General features: G+C 43.7%; 1 protein-coding gene across 21 annotated transcripts in view; it reads left to right on the forward strand.

The window, feature by feature from the left end:
- The window catches only part of Liprin-gamma (liprin protein kazrin), a 239,525-nt gene that overhangs the window by 159,489 nt on the left and 56,903 nt on the right, over positions 1-23,133 (forward strand). For 20 of the 21 annotated variants that reach the window (XM_076525099.1, XM_033480137.2, XM_033480138.2 and 17 more), the window contains 2 exons: positions 17,937-18,381; positions 22,761-23,129. In XM_076525099.1, the coding sequence (XP_076381214.1) occupies positions 17,937-18,381; positions 22,761-23,129 (814 nt within the window). The remainder of the gene's footprint in view (positions 1-17,936; positions 18,382-22,760; positions 23,130-23,133) is intronic. The other variant, XM_033480146.2, reaches the window with a different exon arrangement.

Genomic DNA, 23,133 nt, shown 5'->3' on the forward strand with positions numbered 1-23,133 from the left:
CTGATTCAGCTCGGCTCTCGCCGTCGAAAAAAAAGGAAAGAAAATAAAGGAATGCAAATTTAATTACCGGAGTACTCGGCAGGTTGACGAGAGCGCGCCGAGTTCACGTTCCGCGGGCACGGCCCCATGACGTTTCGTGAATTTTAGTTTAAATTAATCTCGTCACCGTGTTCGGCCGGCCACCTCGCACCACCCCCGCCCCTCGTCCCCTGTCCCGTCAGGCCGTTCCAGCTTGTCCAAGATCCACGGGGATACGGTAACGTTGTTATAACCCGCATTATGCGAGCAGAATGTTGCGGCAATCCCGCGTTAATTGAACCCGGCTACGGTCACGCGAATGGACGAATTATACCTTCTTTTGACGCACTTTTCGCCGCGCTGCAACAAACCGGAACGCACACAGCGAATCTTCCAAATTCCCGTTTGACCCGGGACACCGGATTATAATACATTTTTCAGCGATCCGGTTAACGAGCAGCGAGCCTAAATTGTCCCCCTCGGTTAATTGAGATAGCCGTCGCGGCTGTAACGATGCAATCGAAAAATCGTTCTCTCGGGCGCGTTCGCATTAATATGCGTTAAAACTAATCGCGTTTAAGTTTAATGATTACGTTAGTGTACTGTAATGTTAGCGACATAGTCATTTGTGATGTTCGTTTCGGAGTTATTGTACTATAATGCTATATATATAGTATCATAGTTATTGTACTATAATGCTAGTACCAGAGATATTGTACTATAATCCTAGTACCATAATTATCGTACTGTAATGTTAGCACCATAGTTATCGTACTATAATGTCAGGTACCATAGTTATTCTACTGTAATGTTAGTACCATAGTTATTGTACTATAATGCTAGTATCATAGTTATCGTACTATAATGCTAGTACCATAATTATCGTACTATAATATTAGTACCATAGTTATTGTACTATAATGCTAGTACCATAATTATCGTACTATAATGTTAGTACCATAGTTATCGTACTATAATGCTGGCACCATAGTTATCGTACTATAATATTAGTACCATAGTTATCGTACCATAATGCTAGTACCATAGTAATTATAGTACAATGTTAGTATCACAATGACAGTACCATAACCTTAACATCACAATTATTGCACTACGACATCAGTATCGCTATTAATGCACTATAATATATCAGCATCACAATTAAAAATTGCGATAAATAACCTGAAAACTGTAGATGAAAAATTGTCGAAAAAACAAAAATACAAAGTATTTCATGTCTATCAAAAAATTCTATTTCCATACAGATTTCTAGAAATCCCGAATTATTCGAACGGTCGTCGTAACGAGAGACGGTTCAGTTAAAAGTGACGGTATTGTTAATCAGTTCGCCGCATTCAATTTCCCTTGTAATTTCTAATTTGTTTCATCGCGCCCGCGAATTTATCTAACATCGGGCCGGCGCGGCGCGGCGCGGCCCGCGCGACATTATTGGAACGGAATAATAGAGTTTGATTGTCTGTGCAAAATTCACGCGAAATAAAGTCAGGGATAATATAGGAATAATTGAACCGTTGGTTATTCAGCGGGCTTGCGCGCAATTTTCGAACGAATGTCGGCCCCCATTTATCCGCGGAGTCATCCGAAGTGCTCTCTAATATTCATCAAATCGGCTGCTTTCAAAAATATCGACAATAACCGCCATACACACACACACACACACACATATATACACACACATACACTGTATTTCCATTCGTTTCAATTTTTCAATGCTCGTCCGATCGATCGCTGCGACCGGGTAAACAGTGTTCCACACGATGCCGTGCAATTTGTATGAACACGACGGAGGAATAAAATGAAACATCGGGTTGTTGCGCGTGAAACGACGGATTTCTAAGTGAATGTTCAATTGAAAAATTACCGTATGTTGTGGAGCAACAAAACGACACCGGACGAGCGTGCGAAAGAATTAGGAACATGAACGCAACGCGTCAAGAGCACGAACGCGAGAAATGAAAATGCAAGGAAGAAGACGAGAGAAAAAAATTCAGTAATTATTTAACGAACTAGGAATTGACAATTTGTCAGTTGCAGAATTTTCTTCGAAGTTGAAGTGTTCTAAATAAGTAATTTTACAATATAATTATATTATAATATGTTAAATTATATTATTAAATTATAATATATTATATTACATTTATTATAATATAATATAATATAATATAATATAATATAATATAATATAATATAATATAATATAATATAATATAATATAATATAATATAATATAATATAATATAATATAATATAATATAATATAATATAATATAATATAATATAATATAATATAATATAATATAATATAATATAATATAATATAAATATAATATAAATATAATATAATATATTATATTATATTATATTAAATTGCAGTAAATTCTCCCTAATTTACCATCAGCTTGTAAACAAAAATGGACAACTTGAGAATTGGAGATATACTTCGTTTTCAAACCAAAGAAAAATTAGGGAGAATTTACTGTAATACTGAATCGACTATAACTAAATGATAAATCATTTCGCGAGACAATTCTCCAATAAACGGCGAAGTTACGAAACTGGTCTTCGAGAAGACAGGACCGAAAAATGCGGAATAAATAGTTGCGAGATTCCCGTGTTAGGCTCGAGAGGCATAGCAAATTAATCCCCGGATACCAGGGAGAGCACGCGCGGCACCAATGACGCGTTATTGCCGCCATAACTTCCTAGTCGAAGGGTTAAGCGGGGTGAGCGAAGATCAAAGCGCGCAGCACGGCACAGTTTCGGCAAAGGCGTCGACGGAATTCTCCTGCGCGGCGTCGGCGTCGGCGTCGACGTCGACGTCGACGTCGGAACATTTAATTGCGAAGCCGCTGGCCGTGCCGTATCAGCCGGTGCCGCAGTATGCCGGGTGCAGTGAACCTTTTCGGAGCGTGACAGATGAATATAAACTTAACGCGCGGCCGAAATTATGCGTCCCCGGCTATAATTAACCGGACTTCAGCGAGCGACCCGGCGTGCCCCGTTCGAACGCATCGGATTCTTGTAAAAGTGGCACGGCTCCCCCGCTGAAATCGACCGGCTCCTTCGTAAGACCAGTCGTCGAAATTTTCCCCTTTTTATTTGCACGAATAACGAAGCTATTCGAGGCGATCAAAGCCCCCCCCCCAATCTCCCACCCCCTTGTATAATTCAGCGAATAAATAACGATGTAGGTATTTTAAAAATACAGAAGTCTTTTCAATGGATTGGTGAAAGGAATAAAACAAGAAACATATCGAAAATGTCGAGTAGAGTCGTCAAAGACACGCAACTGGTTAAGTTAAATAATTAAATAAATTTGAGTAATGAAATTAGAAAATAAAACAGTAATTTCGTACACCATGAACACAATGTAAAGCCATAAAATTAGTGGAAGAAGTAGATATTTTTTTCCACTATTTGTACTTCCTCATTTTTGTCAACCCTTAAGGGGTTAATATGATGCATTTAAATATTAGTTTATGACTTCATATATATATATTAAATAGTATTATTTAATTATAATATTAATATATACAATTAAATAATATTTTCTTTATATTTATATATATATTTCTCTATTTATTTTCAACGACTATATCAAAGTATTACGTTTCCTCGTAAAAATGATTTCTGACAGCAAAGAAGGAAACATTCCACGTTGAACCCTCTACTGTACCATTTTCTTCGCAATTATGACGATCGTAATACTAACTGACTTAATTTCGATCGTAATATTAACCAATAAAAGTATTTATTGTGCGCCCACATTTCCTCGAATACCTAAAAATTCCGCAAAAATATGAACGGAATCTTCGATTTCATCTGTAAAAAAACGGAATATAACGTTCGTACATAAAGAATTCTTGCCTAATAATATCCCCGTCTCGCGCTGGACTCGTCAAAGTATTGCAAAGGGTTAAAATAAACACGCACCCTCGTCGAAAAGTCGCGGAGATTTTTCAACATCGAAGCAGCAAGTGTTCCCGATGTCGCAAACGGTGTCTGACGGCTCGACGTCGCTTCTCCCGATTTTTCCCCCGATACTCGCGTTCATTAACATCACTTTTACCTGACGGCGGCGGTCCCAGCGGACCGGAAGTCGCTCGAAGGAGGCGCGGACACATCAAAGCGTCGGAGCAAAGTATCAGAAGTAACTGTACAGTGGCGGGATTACGAGTCTGTAACTGTCGCAATCAATCCAATTAATTCGCGCCGACTTAATCTTTGACGGTGAACCGTCAAAGGGCGTTTTGATGCGCCGCGCGTTTCTTGTAATTCCGGAAATTACTTCCTCCTCCTCCTCCTCCTCCTCCTTCTCCCCCGCCCACGCTATCCGGATGGCTTTCGAGTTTCGTGATCCGCGTTTCACCACAATTCGCGTCTCGCGACGCAATTAACCCCGGCGAACGCATCTCGCTCTCTCCGCCGCCCCGTGGATTATTATTAAATAAATGTTCGGAACTCCGGAGGTTTGGGACTCGATCGCCTACTCTGTCAGTTAATTAATTGCAATGCGGTTAAATGTAATTGCTCGATCCAAGGGAATTCAATGTCGATGCTTCGCTTCTGAATTTTATTTATCGAGAGATTTTTGGAAGCAGGCAAACTGCAGTCGCTACGAATAATTGCAATGATATGTGAAAAACATTAGAGCTATGTTTGAACAGCTGTTTTAGAAAGTAGCAAAGAGGTTATTGTTCACGTATCAAGGAAGGCGGAATCAATTTTTTCCGAGGCTTTGTTTTTGAGAAAGTCGAGGTTAAGCTTGCAGCGTCCGCGAGGCGCTTTCGAATTAATTTTTCTCGAAGACGAAGCCTCGTGCGAAAAAATTGTGTCCTCCATTTTCGATGCACAATTCCACGAAGAACAAGTCCTACTAATTTCAAAAGCAGTTACTCGAATGTGTCTGACGTTCTTCGCAATTTACCGTAGTTATTTCTGATCTCTTGACTGCGGATTTTTACGAAATAAGAATAAGAATTGTCCAAGTTAATTGTGAGAAACGTAGATCAGTTGAAAATGTTTTTCCTCTTGCAATAATTGCAATAAGTTCTAAATAATACAAAAATATCCTCAAATTCTCTTCATTACTTGTTTCTGATCCAGTTTTTTCGGTCAAAGAAGCGTAAAATCCGCGGATCACTTAATCTTGTCCAGCACGATTTTATGAATGAAATTTTTCTTTCATCAATTGCACTAATCTCAGCAATTATCCGCAATAAAAATGTCATCGATTGTCGAAGTTTTCACGCCGCACGACACTGTACCTCGTACGATTATTTTTGCCCCGAGAGGCTAAAAGATTCCGCGCCGTCTCGGCGTTACAACGCGAGGCTCGCGCAAGAACAGAGAAAATTTCATCGCTATCTGATTTTCACACTCGCGCGATCGCTGATGGTCTAAGATAAAAGAAACCGCGTCGGAATTCCGTGTACTTGAAGCCAATCCACTCTCGCGGCACGAGGTGTTTCGTAACACGAGCGGCAACGAGCGCGTCGATGATAAAGAAAACAAAAACGAAGAAGAAGAAGAAGAAGAAGAGGAGGAGGAGAAAAAACGAAGCGCAAAAAACCATGGCGGAGGAGAAGTTTCTATAATGAATCCGGGGGAAAACTTGGCGGCTCGCGTGCGCGCGCGCGCGCGCGGCGATGACGCTTCTTGGAAACAATGAAATCAGTGGCTCTCGTTAACCCCGCTTTAGGAAGCCGCGCGCGCTCTCTTTTATTACGCGGCCCGCGGCTCGGTGTTGCCTCGTAATCATTACGAAACCCCGGCTAGGCGCTTCTGCTTTCGTTCTTGTCACGCTTTTCCGCTCCTATTCACGCGTGTTCCTGCCACCGGGCCGCGCTCCCCGTTTGAACTTTTGCCCGCCGTTCACGTAATTGTTACCTTAATACCCAGCGAAATGAATTGGATCAACGCCGACGTCCAATTAACACCGGTGACTGCCGTGTCACTCATATTCGGCTGACGTAATTATTTGTTCGAACTTCAACGGCAACGTGTGTCTACGCTGTTGCGTTTAATGCGGCGCTCGCGTGCCAGGAACATTGATGTAATAAATTCACGCAGTTTTATGGAATTTCCCGAAGACGTTTCGTTTGCCTCGGCAGCTTCGATTTATTTTTCTCGTTGCGGTGTTTCATATCGTTTATCCAAAAATTCGACGCTGCGTTGGATAAATAAACCACCTGATTTTTAAAGAATTATATTCAAAGCATTGATAAATAGATTGTTTAGTTATTAATTAAGTAATAATATTAGTATAAAATAATTATTATGAAGTAAGTAAATCAATAACTAGATCAGTAAATAGATCATTTCCAAGATGCCACTAGCATAATTTACAGTGGTCCACAAAAGCGTTCGTACACCTTTTAAAACGTAATTAAAAAGCTTTTTCTCAATTTTGCTACTACCTGGATTGAAAAACCCTCGTTTTTTAACTTTTTGCCCGAGCCTATGACGAAAAGTAAAAGAAATGACTGCTGCAAATTAAGAAAAGAAAGAAGCATTTCAGTCATCGTCTTGTAGACTAGTTCCTCTATCATCAAAAAAATAATTCGAGTCGTTTAGACCAGTTCTAAAATAGCTATCATGTTTTAAAGACGAAAGAAAAGTGTGTCTAAGAATGTAAATTTAATACGAACTGCTGAACTGAAATCGATTTCACGCAAACTGTCACGCTAAAAAATACACCTAATCAAACTGTTATACTAAGATGCTTAGATCATCTGATACACTTAATTCTATCACGCATCATCTCGATCATCTTAGACGCATGATAATCTGATACAAAAACAGCCTACACCAAACTGCGGACTTTAAAAGTTCGTAAAAGTTCGAGTCGAAGCGAGATCCGTCCGAACAGGACGAAAATCGTGCGAAGTATTTCCAAACGCTGCGTCACTTCTGAGTTTCCGAGGACGGCGCGCGATGTTCGCGGCAAATCGTCCGAACTGTCCGCATTGTCTGAATGGCGCCGGTTGTTCGGCTACATCTCCACGGTTTAAACCGGCGAATTTTTCGGCCGCGAGCTGAAGCAGAGTTTTCGCAATTTCGCGGCGAGAACGTACCGACGCCGGAAATCCCGGAACGCGCCGCGATCATGGAAATTATGGGCCGGAATACTTTGCCGGGTATAATTTCGAGTTTGACCTACATTAGGCGCGCTCGACAAGGGACGTATGATTTAAATAGCACCGGCGGGTCCACGTTCCCTGTTGTTCCGTGTCACGCGGCCTCGTCGCGGCTAATTCCGTAAGCTCCCCGCGGTTATGAATGGCCGTAATACTTTTTCCCGGTGTACGCGTGAAACCGCTGCCCGTCCCACCGTTATTGTTTAAATCAAACCCACACCGCGCCGCACGGGAAGCGTCCGTGTGCCACGCGCGCGCGGAATCTGCTCGAAATCCTTTCATCGCCATTACCGCATAAATGTCGCGGCCGTTCCTCGGGATCTTCGGAATGAATTCTTCTCGCTGACTCACGCGAGCTTTTAGCGAACCGGCGAGCAGCGCGGGCTGATTAAGCGCGGCTGCGGACGCGCGTTACTGACGTAACAGCCGCGACGGAGTTTTAGTAAATTGGGACCGAAGATGCAGTAATTTCTCTCGGAAATGTTCGGCGCTCGGAATTGAAACCGGCAGATACGAGAATACTAAGTCGCGATTCTTTGGGTATTGCGGCTCGTTTTTATATGGAAATTCGGGGCAGCCGGCGAGAAAAGGCTGGGAAATAGGGCTAGAATAAAAACGATGGCTTAGCTTTTTTATTTCTAATTTTTTGAAACGATTCGAAGGCAATTCGGAGGCCATGGGACACGATTCGAAGGCAATTCGGAGGCCACGTGACACGATTCGAAGGCAGTTCGGAGGCCACGTGACATAATTCGAAGACAATTTGAAAGCAATTTGAAGGTAATTCGAAGTCAATTCGAAGTCAATTCGAAGTCAATTCGAAGTCAATTCGAAGTCAATTCGAAGTCAATTCGAAGTCAATTCGAAGTCAATTCGAAGTCAATTTGAAAGCAATTCGAAGGCAATTCAGAGGCCACATGACACGATTCGAAGACAATTCGGAGGCCACGTGATATCTCAAAAGCAATTCGAAGTCAATTCGAATGCAATTCAGAGGTCTCGTGACACGAATCGAAGGCAATTCGTGGGCCACGTGACACGATTCCAAGGCAATTCGTGGGCCACGTGACACGATTCCAAGGCAATTCGGTGGCCACAAGACACGATTCGATGGCCGTCGACCTTTAGCATCGACGTAGCAATAAATTACATAGGCGTGCGACTAGCACAGGGAAATTCACAGCAATCCGAAATTTGGCATTTCCGGGAGAAATTACTGTAGTTCTCGGAGAGAAGGTTTCGATGTGTGCTTTCGTAGAAGCAATACTACCGCGGAAGCATATTTCGGCGTTTGATTAAAATAGTTCTGATATTCTCGTTCGCGGCGTCGATACGTGCGAAGAAAGACGGCGAACGCTGTCCGCGTTCGGAAGCAATTCGCGAATGAAATTCATAGACGGTGTCCCGGATCGCGCGCGGCCAGAGAGAAATAAGGCGGCGAGGAACAAGGCGGTGGATTATTTTCCTTGGTGGCCGCGCTCCTCGGATAAATTGCTACCGCCGCGGCGGGCCCGGGAGCTGAAATTGCAATTTCATAAATTCGAGTGGCTCCCGTAATGCTCATTCCCCGGCGCGTTCCTCTTCCGCGCGTTTCCCGTTTCACCGCCGGTTCCGCCTCATTTTTTCCCTGTCCCGCGGCGCCCGCCCCGCCCCGCCCCGCCGCGCTAATGCAATGGCGAGCCTGATGATTGCTAGCTCGCGCCATCGGCTTCGATGTGTATTTGTCAGGGAATCACGTCGAGCGATTCCGCCTCGTTATTTTTATCCCCTGGCGAACGAGCGCGAGCCACAATAAACGAATGGAGAACGGGAGACGGCGGTAAAGTGGTGTGCCGGTGACGGATTGACGGAAAACATGCTGGAAGAATGGAAGATTCCTACTGCTCTCTTTGCAGCGGCAGCGTAATCCGAACTGGGAATGTGTTTGGATAATAGTGATGATAATGATAATGAAAATGTCCGAGGCTCGAACGAATGATCGAGGATCTTGAATTTGATCGAAATCGATTGACGTTGTTACGATTTACAACAAATTGAAAATGGCAAAAGTCGCAGTTTTGTCACGATTTTCACCAGAAACTGTAAGAAGTCTCCGGTTTTTTAAATCGTTCAATGCCTGTAGCTTTCAAGGCATCTCTTAGATTTTCAATATAGGCTCAGATAAAAAAAGTTAAAGAACGAGAATTTTTGTTTCATTTCGTCACTCCAAATAGTAGCAAAATTTAAAAAAGACGTTTCGATCATTATCAAGTACACTCCTCTGTCATCTAAAAAGAAATTCAAGTCAATTACTCCAGTTCCAAAAAAGTTATCGCATTCCAACAACAATTTACGACAACATTCCGAACAATCTTTTTAGCCACTGTACCTGCGATTTGGATCGACAAAATCTACCTGGAAGAATCGAGCAGTACACTTGTATTACATTCGACCGATAAAAAAGCGATTGAACAAAGAACATTCGTAAATATCTCGCGTTTCTTGCGAGACGAGCAGAAAACGTTTACGTTCCGCATGGAAATCTGCGGTCTGCTAATGACACAATAGTGCACGAGCGGCGAGCGAAAGAGCAGAGAAACGAACGAACGAACGAGCGAGCGAGCGAGCGGGACAAAAGGAAGAAAAGATTTCCAACGTCATCGGAGGACGCCGCGGCGCGGTTTCCGCCGGCAGAAAAATATTGGCGGCCGGCGTGTACCGGCGCGACAGCCAGGCGAACAACAGGACGAAGTGACGTGATTGAATCTCCAGATGAGCCAATTCTCATTCAATTACCACGGAATCCCCGGTACGGAATGATAGACAGTTCTCTCCTGTTCCGGCTAACATGGCAGCCTGTTCATTCAGGTAGGTCAATGATTGCGGAATGTAGCCCGGTGCGGTTAGGCGCCGGACATCGGTTAGGGCGACTGCGACCGGGCCACGTCGGAGGTATATTAATCGAGATCAATCGTGTTGTATTTGACACTTGGCCTTCGTTCGACGGCTCGTAATCTCGGTATTGTCTAATAGAAATTCCTCGTTGTTCGGCCATAATTTCATTCGGCTCGCACGTCCCGCTTAATCGGCGACAACGCGCCTGTCGAATCCGTGCTCTTGCTGTCGATTACCATAACTTGAAGAAGTATCGAGCATCTGGAACGTCGTTTCGTGGAATGTTCGCGGGATTATGGCTTTAGTTGAATTAATGCGCGAGTCTCGCGTCAAAGACTTGAGCCGAGCAAATCGTTCTTTACGAAGGAAAATTAACGACATAATCAATTTAAAGCTGAAATGAATTTCTTTTTATTTGGTTCAGTGTGTCTTCGATTATATTAACGCGTGGATCAGAGATTATGTTATCACTCTTTATGATGCAATATCAACGACACAAAAATCAACGTCAAGCTAAAATGGATTTCTTTTTATTTGGTTCAGCATGTCTTCGATTATATTAATCCTTTGCACTGGAATGGCGACCCTGTGGCGCCACTAAAAGTTGGTATACTATTTTGCAACATCATTCCTAGAGCATCAGACTCGTTTATATTTTTAAAACAGCTATTAAAACTGCACTGTACTTGCCAATAGGCTAAATTTCATATGCATAAATCGCAATAAATTATATAAAATAGAAATACTGTAGATCAGAAATCATATTTTGGATTTCGAATTCGAATAGCTTCGACTGCAAAGGGTTAACGCGTGGATCAGGCATTATGTTATCATTCTTTATGATGCGATATCAACGGCACAAAAATCAACTTAAAACTAAAATGAATTTCTTTTTACTTGGTTCAGCGTGTCTTCGATTATATCAACGCGTGGATCAGACATTTTATTACCCCCCTCGTTATAGGTGGCTAAAATGAATTCATTTCTAATTATTTCTATACAGCGTAGCTTCGATAAAAATTAATATATGAATCGCGGCTCATTTTCACAGATATCGATTGTCGACGATTATAAAAAACGGGCCGCAAAAGGCTCTCGAATAATCGTGTCTCCTCTCCCCGAATCGTCGATTTCCCTGCACAATTAAGGAGACAATTAGGCGAAACAATTCGGAGCGTCACAATTCGAGAGAATTTACCGCACTTCGCGGGACCGGACGGAAAGCGCGGGGACCCGAAATTCGCCGTCGCAGCAGAACGATATTCGGTTAATCGTCGATCGGAGAATCGGTTCCCCGGCAAAGTGGAAACCGGCGAGAGGGCTTGGCGGGGCCCTCGTTACACGGTCAATCGCGGCCGAACTTTGCTCGTAGTCGTCGCGGGAGACTGATCGCCCTCCGAAATGATTGATCGCGCTTTCGGGTCTAGATAAGAAGAACCCCCGAAGCCCCGAAGCGAGGGTGGAGGATAAACGAAGGGAGATAGCCGGACGGGCAGCGGCGGTGCGCCACCGTTGGCCAAGTTCCAGGGACACAAAAGGATAGCCGGCGAGGATAAAGGGATCGCGAACTTGTTGCGTTCCCGGAGGCGCCTTCCGTTTTCCCTTCCGTCGCGCGGTGAGAGACCAATGGCGGGGCCTTATTCACGCCCACTTCGCGCCCGACAACCGCCACCGATCATCGATCAATTTCTACACGACGACAGGAACACCCTTAGATTACGCGACAGCCGAGATTTATCGGCCGACGTTCTCGATACGACAATTTCGCGCGCTGGCCATTCGATGCGGTGACGTTGTCTCGAAACGCCGGGGAAATGTCAGGTTTTTTTTTGTACTACAATAAAATTTTGTACTACAATTTTGTACTACAATAGGTAATATTTGTTTCTTTTATTTTCATTTGTTTTTTGGTTTTTGGTTTTTCGTTGCGACTGCAGATTTTGTGCGCACTTATGGCGGATACGAGTAAGCTGAGTATAAAATGAGATATTTGAAGAATTTAAGAATGCTGTTACGTTGTTTTTAATTTATCAAGATTATTAAGGATCGTGATAAATATATATGTGCAGTTTCTGCATCTTGCAGTTAATGCAGAGGCATTTTTATTTCGCGTAAAAGTGTGCAGCGAACGAAACACAAAACCGCAAGAATATTTAAAGAGTTCAAAAATACTATTATTATTATTATTATTATACGATTATTATATTTATATTATAATACTATTGTTATACTTATTAGTATACGATTGTTATATTTATATTATAATACTATTATTATACTTATTAGTATACGATTGTTATATTTATATTATAATACTATTATTATACTTATTAGTATACGATTGTTATATTTATATTATAATACTATTATAAAATTATACTACTATTATGATATTATAATATACTACCATCAGAAATTCATAATAATATTTTTAAGTCGTGCAAATTATTAAATAACGAAATTATTAATGAATGAAATAATGCGTCCAGCTATTAGGCTGCAGATTTAAATCATTCTTTAGGAAAATGAAAAGCCAACCGAAACGGACGATAACATGAACGTTATCCAAGTATAACAATAAAGTGGAGGGTTTTTAAGCACTGCATCTAATTCAGCTCCGCCATTTTGCGCGCCTCAAACAGATTAAAAAAAATATTTCCACCCTCTGCAAGCTTCATGCATTAAAAGAAAAAAGCCAGAAGTTTCTTTCATTTAAGTCTCGCAACCAGCCAAGAAAAAATTCTGAAAACAAAGATCCACGCGCTCCAAACTCCATCCCTAATCATTCAGCCCCGATCACTGAGCCCTCATCGGGCTCAAACCGGCAGCTCTGTCCGAAGGATCCGCATGCGGGGCGCAAAATTCTCCGCGCGGTTTCCCAATGCAGAATTTCCTGCAGTTTGCAGAAAGTTCGCGAATCGGTGGCCTGAACGAAGGGGAGAGGGAGGGGTTAGGGATATCGTGTTCGTCGCGGAACTTCGACGCCGCGACTGAAAAACGAAGGGGGGGTGGGGTGGAAGCCGGTCAACAACCGCGGAAGTTAATAACATTAACTAAATAAACGCGGCGTCCGGCAAACAATGGCCCGTTGCCGGGGCCAAGAATAGCGAAGCAAACGGCGGCTTAGTTTACCAGAAGTTCGGCCACAATGGCCGCGGACGCTTTATGTGTTTAAGGGCCTGTGTTGCGCGGGCTCTGTGCAGCGGCATGTGCACACGAAGCTTCGGCTACCGGTTGTGGCAGGGACTTCTCTGTGTGCCAGCCGGGCCGGTTCGGGCTCGGCATATAGGTCAGCGTGGCCGAGATTGCATCTTCGGAGGCGAACGAAAGCGACGGGCAAGCAGCCGGCGTCGCCGATCGTATCGACGTTATCGGGACGCCGCGCCGGAACAGATGAACGCTGTTCCTTTTTCCCTGCGGCTCCGATCCGGCCCCGATAAAACCCCGAGGAGACGGGATTCGACGGGATTCGGTGCAATTAACGTGCTCTCGTGGAACCGGCCGGGGCGAGCGTGGGAAGCGCGGAGAGTGTGTCCGGCCGCCGGCTTTCCGCGGCTAAATAAATCATTTCGTTGATCACGCTAATGAGAGAGGACCTTCTCTCCGGCCCTCAGCTTTCCTTAAAGGGCCCTGCGCCGCTATTTCGCCGCTTTAGCCGGAGCTTCTCGCCGGTGAATGGGAAACTCGTTTATTAAACCTTTGCGCCGCAGCCTTTGGAAAGCTCTCTCTCTCTCGCGCGCTGCTGAATTTGTTTTATTCGGAACTTCGTGACCTCGGATTATTCCGAAGGCGCTCTCTCGCGGGGGGATGAGTGAATGGGATCCTTTCGAAGTTCGGATTTTAGGCGGATTTTATGGGGATTGAATAGCGATCTTGGAAACCGCCGAGAGGAATATTTGCCGGAAATTGAGGGACGCGTGAAAATTCGTTTGGCAAACATCGATTCGGATTAGTGCAAAAATGTCGTATATCTTTAGCCGCAGTCACGATGAATTTTATACGATTCATATTAGAACAATGAATGTTTCCGTTTGCAGGTTCTAGAAGTGTCTTTCGAGAACAATGAATAGCGCTTCTCTCGATTTTTCAGAGAACCAGGGAAAGATATTCTTTTGGTATGATTCTAACACTTCGCTATTGCGTAAATTTGTATAGTAATTTCTCGCGGAAAAGCTTCGCGGCTCGTTTTTATAGAAACCAGTAATAAGAACAAACAATAATGCTGGAATAAAACCGATGACTTGACTATTTCATTTCTAATTTTTTCGCCACGATTCGGAGACAATTCGGAGGATCGCATGCCACGATTCGAAGGCAATTCGGGGGCCACGCGCCACGATTCCACGGTCACGCTGCCTTTCCCCCTTGAAATACACCGTGACGATAAATTACATAGACGTAGGACCAGGAAATTCTCAGCGACCCACAATTTGCCGTCTAGTTTCAGCTGGAAAAAAAGAATTCGATAGAATTCCAAGGACTTCAATCGTAAACAAGTATTAATAAAATACTAAACAAGCATCGATCCGATACTTCCGAAATACCGAATGCGAAGATCCTACTTTCGATAGCAAGCGTAGATAAAATCCGTGACAGCCGAAAGTACGAGACATCGAGTGCGCCCAAAGTGAAACGCGCGCGCGCGACACCGTGTTCGCGTCGGTAACCCAATGATCCCGGGCAACGAAGCAAATTGCTCATTAGATACCGAGTTAAAACGTGACACGTAGGCAAAGCGGAAGGTTGCAGCCTGCTTTCCTGATTAGCCGAAAGTTAGGTTCGCGCGACATCCCGGGGAAAGTTCCTGGCGGGGGATCGGCCGCGGCGTTCGGAGGAACCGTAGTCGCGCGCGCCGAAGACACTGCGATAATCCTGTGATAATAATCCGCCGGCTCGCTCCGGGAGACGACAATTAACGCTTAATCTCTGCGAAATGATTTCGGGACACGAGAAATTTACCAGGAGCCACTTAGCGAGCCTCGCGACTAAACTGCCGATACAGGGGCGCGGCGTCTTGAAGCGGGGTGCTTAAGGACGGCTCGCGTTGAATATACAAATAATCCTTTGTTCGGCGCGCGGAAGCCGCGGCGCGGATTTCGCGCGACGCCGCGAACCAGACGGAAAGTTCCCCGAGCACAGTCAATATCGTCATGCGATGGCGCAAGCTTTCGGAGCGGCGGGCACAATGCGCCGGGCCCACAATAGGATTTCTGTCCTCTTGCGCGCCGCGCGCGGCAGGCTTATTAATATTGCACGCCTCGCCGTTGCCGCAGCGGCTTTTTATCCGCTGCATTGTTTATCGCGACCGGCTCATTTGCCCGTTGCAAATCCGTCCCGTCCCTGCAGGCTCGGCCTGCGTCCGTCCACTCGTCCGGAAGTTGTGCAGTCTTGTTCCGGAAATCGCGTTCTTCGCCGCGAGAATCTCCGAGGATTCTCCGCCGTTCGGCAGCGATGCTGGAGGAATTTTCTGAACCGGAAGCAGTGGGCGAATCGATTTCACACTTTGGAGATGAATTTGTCGATGTTTGGAGAGTACGAAGGTATTTTTTTCGCGCAGGAATTATGTTCGTGTGCGAGCTTATAGCGATTCGATCGGAGCACTGTCGGAAAGCTCGCGTGCCCTATTTTCGATATGAAAAATGCGGAAAAAATCGAAAGTAACAAAGATATTGGTTCCAAACTTGGTAGACAAGATCGTCGGTGTTCGAAGAATGTATCTTCTTGCTAACGAACTCTGAACTGCATCGAGAATTATAGGGAAACGCCTCGGACATCGCGTGTCTTCTTTATTCGTCGTGAAAAAGTTCCAACGAAATGCAACTAAAAATCGAATCGTCCGCCATGTCAGCAATGTCTCCCAATAATCTTAACATGAAACGAACTACTGGATTTTTTTGGAAGTAATTTCGTTCTTTAGACAATTTTTGTCTCGCGGGGGCGTTTTAAAGAGCACGCGTTTCGCCGATAAAAAAACAGGACTCTTACGAGCACATGATTCCGAAGCTACCAAAAAGAGAAAATAAGTAAAAAGAACGTCAGAAAATCGTCCGTCATTATCCCGCGAAGGAACGAAATTGCTTCTAGAATGGCCCGATGGTAAAACATTCTTAGAACTGCTTAAATTATTCAGGGCCGTACGAGCGTTTTTTAGCGTCGAATAAACCGGAGAATGGCCCGAAAAGATGGCGGGTCAACGCGATAAAGAGTAGCAGAGGGCAAGGCGGGCTTATTAATCTTGCAGGGTTCGCGTCGAAGTAAACTTTTATCCGCGGCCCTGTTTGCCGGCCCGCTCCGGCCCGCTTCGGCCCGCATTAGCGCTCGCAGCATCGCGAAAGCCCGGCCTGCAACGCGATTGCAGCCGCGTTATAGCAACTTATAGCAACTTCGCGAGACTTACAATACTTTCGCGGGTTCCTTCGGCCGGACCCCTATCCCCCGTTTTCGCCGGAATTCACCCCCTCCCCTCGGGGAGGAGCCTCGCCGAACAAACAAAGGGTCGCCGCCATTATTTCATTAGCGGGCCGAAAAATTCGCTGGAAAAGTTTCGGCCGACGCCCCTCGACGCTCGCTCGGAAAGTTCGCGGCCCGTGCGACGAATCGACGATTGTTCCCCGGGACTTCCGGTTTCGGGAAGTTTGCCTGGCGCGGCCGCTCCGACTTCCGGTCCGCGATCTCGCGCCGCGATATCTTCGTTTCCGGGATCTTCGAAGACGAGAAGTTGGCCGCTTTTGAATCGGCAGAGTGTAAATTCGATTGTCGAACCCGCTCGATGGAAATTAGGACTTCCGGGCCGCGGATTCCATTTTGGTAAAAATGGGTCCGCCATGATTTAGAAGATGACGAAATTCCTCCCCCGGAATTAGGGTTAAATCGTCTCGTTCTGTAGTTTATAAAATTGCGAACATATTCGTGTTTGTATTAACCCTTTGCACTCGAGTGGTATCCCCGAGGGAACACTGAAATTATTATATCACTTTCCAAGATCATTTTTATATTAACGAAGTTTTGATTTAAAAAAAAAAATTGTTGAAAGTGTAACTGTTGCACGAGTCGCCGCAAGACTCAATTTTATATGCATGAAATGCACTTTGTCGTATAAAATGGGAATGCTAAAAGTGAGAAAAATTATTTTTGATTCATGGTTAAAATGGCTTCGAGCGCAAAGGGTTAATATTTTTGTAACAACGTAGCGCAGGATTTAAAATATTCTGAACGTCCTGAAATTTGAGAATATGTCTTCGTCTTCGCTAAAATTACAATTTAAACAGCCGATGGTCGCTACTTTTATGACAAAATGAATTATTAATTATTAACGAAAATGATACATGAAATTATGAAATAAAATTACTATACAAAACGATGCGCCAATCGCGATATTCCTCGAAGCAATATCATTTGTTGGCGAAGCAAAGTCGAACGTTGCACATAGTAAATATTATACATCACGGGTCCTATTTTGATGCGGCGTTTAGCACAATTTCCGCATCTTTGAAGATGAATTTGTCGATGTTCGGAGAGCACGAAGGTATTTTTTTCCGGTCGAAAAAAGAACTTACTCTGATTCGATCGAAGCACTGCCGATAATCTTGCGCACCCCATTTTCAATATTAAAAAAGCCAGAATAAAATACGTGAAATCGAAAGTAACAAACAAAGTAACAATTCCAAGCTTGCTGGCTGAACGTCGTCGACGTTCGACAGACATTTCTCCCGCTTTTTGCACATTGTACCCTGACAAATTGCATTTTTTACCAAAAATAAGCAATAATCGAACGCGACGGTCTCCAATTTTCTAAAATGAGGAAAAATGAGTTTCCCTTAGTCGCGAAGGGGTTGAGATTGGGGCCCCAGTACTCACATGGTTGCCGTGTCACGGGTGTTCCAGGCAAAATTTCGCGTGATGGTGGAGGAGAACGCAGCGACTGGCGCCCGGCTCGACGGGGAGCTGGAGAGGGCGAGGGGCGAGTGCGCGACCCTCCGGGGCGAGCTGAGGGATGTCCGAGGCGCGTTGCCGGTGGTGTTGAACAATAACAACGGGGCCGGGACGAACACCGCCGCTGCCACCGCTACTGGGAACAGCAACAACAATGGGGCGGGCAGCGCCGCGAACAACACCACCCCCGGAACGCAGGAGACAACGGAAGTTGTCCAGCAACAGCAGCAACAACAACAACAACAGGAGGATGCCAAGAGGCTCAGCGCTGGCAGCAGCCCCGTCGACAAGAGGAGCTCGGCTAGCGACAAGTCGGCTAGTCCCATCGAGAAGAGAACCAGCCCTGTCGACAGGAAGGAGCGGACCAGCCCTATCGATCGACGATCCAGCCCCGTAGGTCAGTATTGTCGCCATAACTTCGCAATCCTTCTTGCATAGCTGATAATCTCGGTTAATCGATTTTTCGAAGATAAAATAATAATTATTAAATTCTGATAAATTCTAAATTCTGAATTCTAAATTCTAAATTCTGATAAATTCTAAATTCTGAATTCTGAATTCTAAATTCTAAATTCTAAATTCTAAATTCTAAATTCTAAATTCTAAATTCTAAATTCTAAATTCTAAATTCCAAATTCTAAATTCTAAATTCTGTCTTCTAAATTCTAAATTTTCTATTCTATTCTATCTAAATATGATTCTAGATATTGGAATGTGTTTCGGGATTTTGTGTGCAGTTAGGTACGATTTTTGGTGGTTAACTTTTGTTTTTTGCTTTTTTTTTAAATTTATTTATTCAACGTTAAATTCATATGATCTGCTTGACAGCGATTTGCGACCGCTTGTGGGATTATGATTGTAGGGTTACGCATGGATGTCGAGTATATACAATAGTTGCTGCATTGGATTATCTGCGTTGAACAGTACGGCTTCGACATTATCGTCTTAAACCAGGTTCCTTGAACCTTTGCTTGACCCTTTGCGCTCCGATGCAGCCGATACGGCGACGCTAAGTCATTGTTTTTAAGGCGATCGGGTGAAATACGTAGATGAAGGCAGAAAATCTTTTTTTTATATATATGTATATTAATTCCTATAAATTTTCACAGGGGTACGACACGATATTTATTTCAGTTTAATTTTGCATAGCAGGATCGCAATTTTAGCAACATTTGTTCCGAGTTGCTGGTAGATATTTTTGTTAAAAATAGCATCGGAGTCTTAAGGGTTGTGTCAGTATATAATTTCGCCAAGCAATTTGGTTTCTCCTAAATAATCACATAATTTGTACTAATATATTCGCAATTTTATCGCAGTTTTAGCAACATTTGTTCCGAGTTGCTGGTAGATATTTTTTTTAAAAATAGCATCGGAGTCTTAAGGGTTGTGTCAGTATATAATTTCGCCAAGATTCTTCTAAATAACCACAGAATTTTTACTGTACATTTATTCGCAATTTTATCGCAATTTTAGCAACATTTGTTCCGAGTTGCTGGTAGATATTTTTGTTAAAAATATCATCGGAGCCCTAAGGGTTGTGTCAGTATATAATTTAGCCAAGCAATTTGATTTCTCTTAAATAACGACATAATTTTTACTGTACATTTATTCGTAATTTTATCGCAATTTTAGCAACATTTGTTCCGAGTTGCTGGTAAATATTTCTATTAAAAAAATCATCGGAATCCTAAGGGTTGTGTCAATGTATAATTTCGCCAATTTGGTTTCCCCTAAATAACCGTATAATTTTCACTGTACATTTATCGTTTCCCAAACACATTCTTTGTTATATTCAGCATTTTTCCCTTTTACCTAATATTTTTATACAATGAACACTCTATTAAATTACTGTTTAACCGTAAGCTGTTCAACGTTACACTCGACTTTCCATTGCTCGTAGCTATTTTTAGAGGCCGAAAGTCTCCAGAACGTTCGCAATTGCAAAAGTAAACGTCTCCGTTAATTGTCTGTTAAAATTCCCTCGTCTCTAACTATTTGTCCAAGCGAACGATGAGATAGTAACGCATCGGAGCATTATTATAGTTCGTTCGATACACCTTCGGAAATAATTGACACCCCATAAAAGAGAGTGGTTCGTCCGTTAATTAGCGCCGAGCATGGTGCCCGCTAATTAGCCAGCTGACCGTTCGACGGCCTCGAGAGAACGAGTTCCGCGTTGTTTCCGACGTTGTTCGACGCGACGCCGAGAAAAGAGAGCCACCAGCCTGAAAAGCGGTCGCGGACGACACCGTTTCCAGCTCGCGCCGCCCTTCCCCCATAAATGTTCGTTCCTTTAACTCACGTTCAGGGCGCGCGCGTAAATCTTCCCCGTAAAAGTTTCCCCGGACATAATTCAAAACTGCAGCACCGCAGTTCGCGTAGCCTCACGCCGGTTGAAAGTTTATCTTGATTTCCGGAACACGGTGTACATAGCTCACTATCTCGCAGTTACTTGCTGCCAGTTTTACGACCGGCCATGATTCACCATTTTCTCCTGCAACTCGCGACGCGATGGGAACAACACAGCCCGTTGCAACCCCGCGCGCCAGCTGTCACGGCCCTTTGTGGAGATTCTTCCGCGAGCAGCGGGAGATTTCATTAACGTTTTTAAACCGTCCCGCGGACCCGGACGAGACAGGAGACCACCACCCCCCTTTGTCGTGCCCGCGATTATGGCAACGCGGTGGTCCGATGAAAGATTCCCGGGCATTCCGGGCCAATTAAAACCTGGGCCGAACTTTTGCCGCTTATTAGACTAATATTATATAGATTAGTATATTATGTTAGAATAATAATTATTATATTAGAATGATATAATGCATTATATTAGAATAATAATAATTATATTAGGATAATATAATGCATTATATTAGAATAATAATAATTATAGTAGGATAATATAATGCATGATATTAGAATAATAATAATTATATTAGGATAATATAATGCATTATATTAGAATAACATAATGCACTATATTAGAATAGTAATAATAATATCAGAATAATAATAATTATAGTAGAATAATATAATGCATTATATTAGAATAACATAATGCACTATATTAGAATAGTAATAATAATATCATAATAATAATAATTATATTACAATAATATAATGCATTATATCAAAATAATAATTATTATATTACAATAATATAATGCATTATATCAAAATAATAATAATTATATTACAATAATATAATGCATTATATCAGAATAATAATAATTATATTAGAATAATATAATGCATTATATCAGAATAATAATAATTATATTAGAAAAATATAATGCATTATATTAAAATCATAATAATTATTATTATTCTAATATAATGCAACTGAATCGCGAGGACGCATAGATCCTTTCCTGTCATCCTGTCGTCGTACGCGAACGAAGGATCTCCTCGGGCGCTTCGCTCGGATGGATCGTGAAACTTTTATTATCGATCTAATCGGGTGCTTCGCGTACGTTAACGCGGCCTCTGCTTTAACGATTCAATCCGCCCTGCCGCGTTTTACTTAGCGCTCTTCGGCCGTGCTTCGCGCTTCAGCTTCGGAATTAACACGTTCGCCGCCGCCGCAGCCGCGCGTCACGATTACCCGTGATACTCGACGCGAGAACGGTCGAATTAATTTTATGCATGTCCGTCGCCGCGCAATGTCAACGTTCGTGGATTAACACGGCGACCATAAATTCGCCGGGTTCGCTCTTGCGAATGGTTCTATTGCTTCACGGTGTTAAACGCGATTTATTTTTAACGAGGTCGGCGAGAGTCTTCGCGTCGAGCTTATCGAACGTTCGAGTATAGAAAGATCGAAGGAATCTGGAAACGGCGATGTTTAAATCGTTAGGATCGTTAGAGAAGGAACTTGCAAATGGCTATACTGTATTGTGGCTATTCTAACAATTTTATTATTCTGCATCGAGATCTGCAGCATTCCGCTAACACGTTAATTATTATAGATTATTAGAGATTAATTGTAGTATCTTGGTGGTTGTTGGAATTAATTTATAACGATTTAGCTGTGTAATGGCTGTTCTGACAATTTTATTCTGCATCGGGATCTCGATCCGGTGACTCGTTAGCTATTATAAAGTATTATAAATTAGTTGTGGTATTTTGATAGTAATAGATAGATAATAATCTGTGCCATAAATACAGGGTGTCCCAAAAATGTCTCGCAATCCGGAAATGGCGGGTTCCTCGGATCATTTGAAGCAGCTTCTTCCTTTACAAAAATGTTCTCCGAGGCACCGTTAACGAGTTATTAACGAAAAACAGTGACCAATGAGAATCGAGTACGGCCGACGCGAGGCGGCCCAGCCAACCAGCGCACGAAGCCCAGTTCCGCTCATTGGCTCGGTCGCCTCGCGCCAGCCGAGCTCGCCCCTCATTGGTCACTGTTTTTCGTTAATAACTCGTTAACGGTGCCTCGGAGAAAATTCTTGTAAAGGAAAAAGTTGCTTCGAATGACCCGAGGAATCCGCCACTTTCGGATTGCGAGACATTTTTTGGGAACTTTGTATTTACGGCACAGATTATTGAAACTTCGATCGTAGAGCGAAGGATTAATCGAACAACCTTTTACCCAACCTCGACATAACTTCTGAAAGAGTATAACGAAAGAAACGTTGCACCAACTGCAATTATGCGATCCACTCGCATCCGTTGAACCAGTCGATCGAAAGGCTAAAAACCCCTATATTTCCGCCGTCTCTGTCTCAACGATCTCGGCTGTCCCTAGTCTCCTGAAACCCGCTGTTTGAACCGCAGAAAAGCTAAATGGGTCGCCTAGCCGCAGTCCGATCGACAAAACGCGTCGGCCGTACGCGCCGGCCCTGGAGAAGACCCGGCTCGGCGGATCCGGTGGCAGCGTCGACTCGCGTTCCGGTAGCGCTAGTCCCGATCGAGGATCCGGGAACAGATCCGGCTTCCTTCATCGCGGTGGCAGCGATCGATCCAGCGGCGATCGGCTGCGGATATCGACGAACCGGGACTCGCTGCGCTCCAGCAAGGAGATGAACGACCACGAGAAGGACATCGAGAAGGACCTGGTGGACGGCGAGGTGCGGCCCGACGAGGACAATGAACCACCTGGACCAGCCCCGGGCAGCAGACCCTCGTCCCCGGCTAATTCCCTGGGTGG

Source organism: Megalopta genalis, chromosome 11 (assembly GCF_051020955.1).
Source record: "Megalopta genalis isolate 19385.01 chromosome 11, iyMegGena1_principal, whole genome shotgun sequence".
Lineage (NCBI taxonomy): Eukaryota > Metazoa > Arthropoda > Insecta > Hymenoptera > Halictidae > Megalopta > Megalopta genalis.